Source organism: Diabrotica undecimpunctata, chromosome 11 (assembly GCF_040954645.1).
Source record: "Diabrotica undecimpunctata isolate CICGRU chromosome 11, icDiaUnde3, whole genome shotgun sequence".
Classification (NCBI taxonomy): domain Eukaryota; kingdom Metazoa; phylum Arthropoda; class Insecta; order Coleoptera; family Chrysomelidae; genus Diabrotica; species Diabrotica undecimpunctata.
In genome coordinates, this window is record NC_092813.1 from 28,340,309 (window position 1) to 28,349,873 (window position 9,565).

Below are 9,565 nucleotides of genomic sequence, written 5' to 3' on the forward strand. Positions count from 1 at the left end.
AATGACGGTTTTAATATAGAAATCATTCAGTTTACTGTGCTATACTATAACTCTCCATATAATATAATCTCTCTCCTATGACGCTACAGCCCACGTCAGGCCCTGTTCTCTCCCAGCATCCTCCTTTAAGCACCCCTTTCCTTTACTACTCTCTTCCAGTTATCCACCCTCAGTATCTCTTTAGCATCGGTTCTTACTTCGTGTATCCACTGCTTCCTTGGATTTTATACTGGCCGACGTCCCATCATAGTTTCACTAAGCGTTCTAAGATCCTACTAGGTGATCTATTATTATCTAAAAGCCCAAAATAAGATGGAAAGAGTAACTACTAGGGAATATATCAAAGATACTTGATGTTTATGAAACTATGTTTTCATCAACATAGACACTTCCTCTGTCAAATTAACCTAAAATAAATATAAAAAATTGAAGAGACATGGAAACCGTAGTAATAAGTTTTGACAGAAAGAAAAAGAAAATCAAATTAATAATGTCAATATGTTAAGTAATTTTGATAATTTTACAATACAATCCTCACAAGGATTGTGTCTAATTACATTTATAAGCTCAGCCTTAACCATGTCCTCGGAAAATGGAATTCCTTTTTGTCTTAACCAACTCTGCATATTTGCTTTTCTGGTGGCTATAGTTGGCAGATGTTCTACTAATCGGCTATGATAAGAAGCGTTATCCATCACTATTATCGAATTAGGCTCGACTCGTGAAAGAAGGGATTGAAACCATTTTTCAAAACGTTGGGCTTCCATGTCTTCATGGTAATCCCCCGTTTTCTTAGATAAAAAAATTAGTGCACTATCTTCTAAAAATCCACTCTCACTACCTATATGGGCGACAGTCAGTCGTTGCCCTTTACCCGTTGGTCCTCGTAACCCTCTTGATAAACCATCCACAAATGCTTGACGATAACTCGTTATAGTAGTATCTTGCCAGATCTTAGATACTGTGTGACCAGTATTTACCCACGTTTCGTCCAGATAGTAATTCTTTTTGTGGGCAGAGCGAACCTCTCTAATAGAGCGAAGATCTCTTCGTCGCCATGAGACTATATCTTCTCTTTCTATTAAGACAGATTTACGGGATCTTTTGGCATATACAAATTTTAAATCTTCTTTTATTATTATCCTTAACGTCTGTTTGCTCATTTTTGGAATCAGACCATTTTCTATTACCTTTGTCCTAATGGATTCGAGGGTTGGCGCTTTATTCTCAAAAAATAAACAATGAATAGTAGAGCGTACAAAATTTTTCTAATACTCGTCCAAATTAATTGTTTTTCTACCACGACAATGTACTTTTGGAGCTTGCACAATCCCAGTCACCTTTTTTTCACTACAATGCGTTCTATTGTCGATACGGATACTCCCGTTAAAAATGAACACTGAGCTACAGCTTCTACTGTATGAAGTGTGCTTTTTCAATTTTTATACACTCTAAGAATAAACATCAATCATAATAATCTGCTATGTATTTGTTGTTTACTTATCACAAAAACTATTTTAAAATTAATAAATAGTAAATAAATAATAATAAAGTTTATTTAAAAAATACAGGGATGAGTGCCTTAAGAACCGGCAAAATAACGCAAAAGATAGAAAACATAATACGTTGTGAAATAAAAAGAAATGAAAGTAGTAGAGGTGAGAAATTATCGATATAAACCTATAACTTACTTTACATTACATTAGATCTGTTCAATTTTTTCACATGCGAAAAATCATGTCATTTTTTCGCTGTATTACTAGCTACCATTCTACCACAATTTTACAATTATTTCCCGTTCTCCAACCCTTCCTACTCACATTTTAACCCCACTCCATTAGAAATACAGACAGTTGTAAGATAGCAAAGAAAGTCTCGCCCTCTTGCCTGTTGTCTCTCGATGATAACGGACATTCTCTCTTGACTACTGACTGTTGCTAGAAACAGTCGTCCTCTCTTTCGTCTGCTGAGTCCCACTAGGCAGACGTATAATCTCTCTATCGCTACCTATCGCTTGCTACAGACTTACCAAGCTTTTTCTCCACTCTAATTATCTCTCTCGCTTATAGTTACGCGAAAAATACCGCAAGTACTATTTTAAATCGTGTACAGACGCAAATGTGCTCTACATCGTGATCTAAGTGTTAATACGCGAAACACGTGTTCAGAAACCGGTAACCGGACAGTTTCCCCGTATGAAGAACAACCGCGACTAAAGCCTCTAAATACCGCGAGTGTGTGTATGTGCAGCAGAAGAATTGGTAAGACTTTGTATAAACTTTTTATTTGCTATAATCTGTATAACCTTTTACCACATATCCTAATTTATTTGAACCAGCCCTATGTAATACAGTCCTCATTTACTGAAATTATATTTATAATTTCACATATGTACACCCTTTTTGTACATATTGTGGTCTATTCGAGTCGGATATAAATCATAATCTCTCTCTCACTCTCTATCTCTCTGTCTCACATCTTGATTCTACATAGTTTGGTACACTTTTGAGTCATATGTAAATCCTCATTCTCTCTGTTTTATCTCATGCTCGATTGAACATATTTTGATCTAATTCGGTTCAGATAAATCTTACCTCTGCTGTAAATCTCATTAGATTTGGTCCTTCGAAATTATGTATTTCTATATATGTGTATATGTTCTTTGATATATATGTATATACGTATGTATTGATAAGTCGATATATTGATAGATCGTTGTTTAATAATTCTTATCTGTGTAAATTCCAATTTTATGATTCTATTGTTAAAGGACGTTAGAAAGTCAGGTAAAATTACCCATTGATAGATACCTGTGACGTAGTAAAAATTCCAGCCCTTTTGTCAACCAAAGATACTCATTATAATCCCAACTAATTGTATTGTTCTCTGACACGTTTCGCCATAGGTACATATCTAGGTAAATAATTTGGGATTTTGTCCTATTGTTCTGAATAATAAATTTTTACAAGAATTCTCCGCTGTTATTGTCATTAATCCCTAGCATAATAATCGCTTTATTCAAATCGCTTGATGACACAAACTAAATTTTTACAATAATCTCTGCTCTTAGAAAGTATTTGCATATTAATTGCTTTATTAAATCAATTAAAATTATCTCAGTGTTAATTTAAATTAAATTCACGACACCAAATATAATTTTCACACAAAAAAGAAACAAGAAACTGATAATCTCATTACACTCTTATATACATATTTTTCCCTTCTCTTTGTACCCTTTCCAAGGGTCGGTAGGTTTTATTCTCTTTATCATTCATTTCTGTCTGGTACACTCTTATTATACTCTATATAACTATAATATACTCCAATTCAAAATGGCAGAAATTGCAGAATATTTTTATGCAATGCACGTTCCACAAAGAAATATCGCCAGAATTGCGAACGTTGTTAGTTCAGATGAAAAAGGCCTCTCTAATTGTAGAATTAGAGAATATATTACTCAGCTTAGGGCAGCTTATAAATCGTATTTGGATGCTTTGGAAAACCTGGCTGACGACGAAACTATTCTCGAAAGTGAGGAAGTAGATATTACTTATGAAAAATATATGGATGCTTTATGTTTCTTAGAAGAAAAACTGGAAGCTAAACAGGCTTTTAAATTTGATACAAAATTTAAGGCGAATACTTCCAGTAAACACATTGTTAAAAGTACTGATTTGAATATAAATGGCCAAAAAGAAGTTAAAAATACATTTTACTCTGACTCCCTCCCCAATCAGTTCAAAGAGATGAAAGAAATAACTATAAGTACTTCGTTTAGTTCTGCAATTGTTCAAGCTCAGACGCAAGAGCTTCAAAAGCCGGTAGGCTCTCATACTATAAAAAATTATGCAAATATCGACAATATCGTGACCAGTGCCAATAACTTGGAAAGGTTACACATACTTTATTCTCAACTACGCTCGCTTCTGAACATTCACGGTTTCCAACTCTATAAAATATATTTAAATTCTCGTGCCTTTTCAAATGAGCATAATATGATCTTCACTTCAGAAGTTAATCTTGACTTAGTTAGTAGCTTCTCTAAGGTCCTAGGTATTAACAGGTCACCTTATCAAGACGATTTTTCTTTTAAGTTGCCTATTTGTGAAGAGGCGCCTCCCTTAACAAAAAGAAAATTATGTACCTGTTTCTCGAATGTATAACTCCTTAGGAAAACTCTTATCTTTTAGAGTACACTCTAAATCTTTCTTACAACTTATCTGGTCATTGCCCTTAGACTGGTACAGTGATATACTGGATGACCTATTGATCCCGGATTGGAAATCATTATTGGATACATTCCAATCAATATCTAAAATAATTACATTTCCCAGATACCTGACACTTCCACTGCCTAAATCGGATATGCAATTACATTGTTTCACCGATGCCTCTCAGGACATTTATGCTGCTTGTGTCTATCTTCGAGTCGTGTATAGTGACAACACAGTCACGTCTCGCCTCATAGCATCGAAAACTAGAATAGCTCCACTAAAAAATAAACTAACTATTCCTCGGTTAGAATTGTCTGGTATCTTATTAGGTGTCACTCTTACTAGAAAGGTACTTGAGGTTCTTTCAAAAAACGTCACAATATCTGAAGTTCACATATTTTCAGACAGCCTCATCGCTTTAACATGGATTTTAACAACTAAATTTACATGGAATCCATTTGTACTTCATCGTGTCAGTCAAATCAAAGAATTAAGTAAATCCTTTTTATTTTATCATGTAAGTTCCTTTTTAAACGTAGCAGATTTGCCCTCTAGAGCCTCAGATATCACTCAGTCAATTTTAAAAAAATTGTGGACCGAAGGTCCCCCTTTTTAGTTTCCAGTGTAATAGACTACTCTCATTTCAGGATAAAAGAATGGACGGGAGATTTACTGGAACTCAGACACACTCAGGTTACTTTAAGCACAACCTCTGACATATCTCAAGTGAATAATACGCTTGAAACCCTTTTTAATAAATGTTCGTCATTTTCAAAAATTCAGAGAACTCTGGCATATGTTTTTCGTTTTCTCTCAAATCTAAGAAAAAGACATACTAATTCACCTTTAGAATTAGGACCACTGCAGGTTTGTGAAATAAGCTCCTCCACCACTGTGATTGTTAAGTACATACAATCACAGGCCTTTCCTAAAGAATTTCATGAGTTAAAACATCGGAAAATAATCTCTGATAAAACTATCAGGGCACTAAACCCCTTCCTCTCTGAGAAAACTGGACTTCTTCATGTAGGTGGTAGATTAGAATTTGCCCCTATCTCTTTCGAACAGAAACATCCTTTGCTACTACCATCTAATCATTCAGTTATCAAATTAATGATAAAACAAATGCATGTTAAATTGGGACATGCAGGTGCCTTGACCACGTTGTCAAATTTTCGTTCGAAATATTGGCCTATCTCTGTACTAAGACAAACAAAAGAAGATAATACACGACTGTGTGAAATGTTTCCGTTTCATGACACCCAAGTCAACACAACTTATGGCAGATCTCCATCCCGATCGTGTTCTCTCGACAAGACCTTTCCAAAAGGTCTCAGTAGATTACGGAGGTTTTTTCATGATCCGATCCTCTCATCTTAGAAAGGCTCCATATTGTAAAGCATACATAGCTTTCTTCATATGTATGACCACCAAATGTGTTCATATCGAACTTGTCACCGGCTTAACAGCTGATGCTTTTATTCTCACCCTTAAAAGATTTATTGCAAGGCGGAGCGCTCCCGAGATTATATGTTCAGACAATGCTACTAATTTCTATGGTGCCCGCAAGCAGCTTCTTGAGTTAAACGAACTCTTTAAAAGTAAGAACTTCTCGCAGAGGATTACTAATTTCTGCTCTGAAAACTCTATTCGTTTTAAATTTGGAGTGCCTCGTAACCCTTCTCAATTTGGGTTGCATGAGGTAGGGATTAAAGGTGCCAAATACCATCTTTATCGTCTTGTAGAAAATCTTCGTTTTACCTTTGAAGTTTTTTATACAATAATTTGTCAAATCGAAGCCATTTTAAACTCAAGACCTATCACTCAGCTCTCAAACGATCCAAATGATCTCTTAGTCTTAACGCCCGGACACTTCCTTGTAGGAAAAAGTCTCACAAGTCCACCAGAACCAGATCTCTCAGATATACCACAGAACCGTCTTTCCCTCTTTCAGCATATCTCGAAAATTCATCAAACCTTTTGGAAAAGGTGGTCGGTGGAATATTTGCATATGACCCAAAGTAGGAGTAAGTGGAACATCGCTACTGATCCTTTAAAGATAGGCGATGTTGTACTAATTAAAGATGAAGAGACTCTCCCACTCCTCTGGCCTCTGGCAAAGATTATCGAAGTGCTCCCAGGCAAAGACTCTCTTGTTCGAACTGTTAGGGTATCCACACCTAATGGCGAATATCTTAGGTCAATAAAGAAAGTAGCTAGGTTACCCTTTAACCAATAGTGGTACTTTCTGCCAAACATGTATATAGTTTCTATAGACTTTAGTTTCTCTAGATTTTAAATAGTTTTTAGTTATCTTAGTTCATTACAACAGTACCCCTAATGTATACTGGTTTACCCTCGTTCTCGAAGTAACTATTTGATACCCTATCCCAGTGGAGTAACTCTTCTCGCCCGCCCCAGTATGTTCAATTTTTTCACATGCGAAAAATTATGTCATTTTTTCGCTGTATTACTAGCTACCATTCTACCACAATTTTACAATTATTTCCCGTTCTCCAACCCTTCCTACTCACATTTTAACCCCACTCCATTAGAAATACAGACAGTTGTAAGATAGCAAAGAAAGTCTCGCCCTCTTGCCTGTTGTCTCTCGATGATAACGGACATTCTCTCTTGACTACTGACTGTTGCTAGAAACAGTCGTCCTCTCTTTCGTCTGCTGAGTCCCACTAGGCAGACGTATAATCTCTCTATCGCTACCTATCGCTTGGTACAGACTTACCAAGCTTTTTCTCCACTCTAATTATCTCTCTCGCTTATAGTTACGCGAAAAATACCGCAAGTACTATTTTAAATCGTGTACAGACGCAAATGTGCTCTACATCGTGATCTAAGTGTTAATACGCGAAACACGTGTTCAGAAACCGGTAACCGGACAGTTTCCCCGTATGAAGAACAACCGCGACTGAAGCCGCTAAATACCGCGAGTGTGTGTATGTGCAGCAGAAGAATTGGTAAGACTTTGTATAAACTTTTTATTTGCTATAATCTGTATAACCTTTTACCACATATCCTAATTTATTTGAACCAGCCCTATGTAATACAGTCCTCATTATTGAAATTACTGAAATTATATTTATAATTTCACATATGTACACCCTTTTTGTACAAGATCTATCGAAAGTTTCCCACCTTTAGATGTTAGCTTATGAGCTGGTTGACTTCAGTCATAGTAATACGTATCACGTAATGTAAGTAAAAACAGTTTAAGTCTGAGTATGTTTTTATCCAAAATTAAAGTAATGATCAATAATTAACTGTGATTTGAGACGTCGAATACACTCTTCTCAATACAGAATTATCATAGCTTGTTATTCTGTATTCGTCAACACAGAACTAATTATCAAATTACTACTAATTAAACTGTTTACTTACATTTGCTTTATTGCCTTTAATCAGTTTTTACTTTATGCGAAATTTAAAAAATGTTAATGTTCGACGTCATACTTGTAATATTATGACTGAAGTCAACTAGCTCATAAGCTAGTTTTGCGTTATTTTGCCGGTTCTTAAGGCACTCATCACTGTATATAAAAGAAAGTCACATGCACAAGAAACAGAACACACCCCACCTATGGACATATAAGAATGTGAAAAGAATCAAATATGTCATCTCATTACTATTTTTTCCAAGGACGTAAATATATAGCCAAGCGAAATGTTGATAAGTTTACCGATGTTTTAAAATATTTAACTAAACTGGTCCAACTATACGCTCGAAAAACGAACTGGTATGCACAATTTATATTGTTACGTGGGCAAATGTTATGAAATTATTTTGTATATTTTAGTTAGGTATTTACATTGTCGAAGCATACACAATAAAAACGACCACGGTAAGATTTTTCTCCTGATATTTAGAATTGTTGCCGTTAGCTCTCAGTTAAATTTGTAAATGAGTCGCCTTTAATTGAAATCTGTCCGACTATAAAAGAAACGGATGGTAAAAAGAGAAAAATCAAAGAAGCGGCTCTAATTATGCTAAATGAGACCAATTGTCCAAAGGAAAATACCAGTATTAGTAAGTCGGTAAAATATAGAGGATACATCATTTATGTTTTTTAAATACCAAACACATAAAATCAGAATTTGGTGTTTATTGAAAGTAAACTAAATGCACGACCAAATACTTACCATGTCGGGATTGTATTATGAGGTTTTTTCCTGGTTTTTCCCTCATAATTTACTATGGAATCACAAACAGGAGATTTTCACTGTCATCACGGCATGTGTTTGTCTTTTTAAAGACGAATTATATGCTATGATTTTTTCTGACGGATATTCTCAAGTTAAAGTTGATTTCATGTAATCGAATGAACTATCTTACAAGTAAAGTCGTCCCAGGAACGCAACTCAACAATATTGGCAATATCATTTTAAAGTCGTCTACTTTAAAATGTATAATGCATGTCTGAATTGTCAATATAAATGAGTCAGATAAAATTTAATTATTAGAAGAATTTTTCACCAAGTAACAAAAAAACAAAATTTGTTTAATTAACTAATGTTTGTATTTTGAGAACGATTTCCGAAGTGGAAATTGAAACGTCAATAAACGTACTTTAACCTTTAATTGTGGCTTATTCCCATTTAAATAGTAATTAGCTGTAAATAGGTAAAAAATCTGTTATTTGTTTTTTGATTGTTACAAGAAAACCATACCTGATAGAAAAAAAACAACAATAAAACAACTTTTGTTGAAGTATATTACTGAGAAATCACTAGTATAACAGACCAGCATATCTGTATATGATTGACTTAAAGAAAGCATTTGAAAGATACAGGGAAAAACGAGGTATGTCAAATGACGGGCGAAAATGAGATAATTAGACCATATAGTGGCACAACCTGGATACTATTTTATGTAAAAAATTCACATTGATGAAAGAAGTTAGTCAGGATGTAACACATATTTTTATATTTGTTATACAGAGTAAAAAAGCAGGCATGTCCGAGCGCTACAGGGAAAAAAGGAAGGATGTCAATGTCAATGTGACCGACGCCGACGAAGCGGTTAATACATTTAGTTTGTACTTGGTTCAGAGGTGTTTAGAGGTTATGTATGTTTATGTACTGAACCTGAAAGGAGAGTTATCGAGTTGTAAATATGTCTAGTGATAGTGACGAATTTATGAAATGTGATGTTATGGACAAATGGGAAAATAATTGAAAGAAACGTAAAAAATAAGAACGAATTCATGAAGTAAATAAAAAATTAAATAGACAAAGCCATGTAATAGGACCGGATTGTAAGCACGTTAGGTTTAAGTGTTTTCTACAAATACTGGAACAAACAAGAATTCAAATTATTAGAAAGTTCCACCTCATGA

General features: G+C 34.7%; 2 protein-coding genes across 2 annotated transcripts; one reads left to right on the top strand and one right to left on the bottom strand.

Moving 5' to 3' along the window:
* Nucleotides 1–479: 479 nt before the first annotated feature.
* LOC140452822 (uncharacterized) lies at nt 480–1,163 on the bottom strand. The gene has a single exon (XM_072547153.1). It carries the CDS (start codon nt 1,161–1,163, stop codon nt 480–482), a length of 684 nt encoding a protein of 227 aa, XP_072403254.1.
* Nucleotides 1,164–5,469: 4,306 nt separating this feature from the next.
* Nucleotides 5,470–6,453, top strand: LOC140452823 (uncharacterized). Its single transcript, XM_072547155.1, has one exon. The coding sequence runs from the start codon at nt 5,470–5,472 to the stop codon at nt 6,451–6,453; it is 984 nt and encodes a 327-aa protein (XP_072403256.1).
* The last annotated feature ends 3,112 nt before the right edge of the window (nt 6,454–9,565 follow it).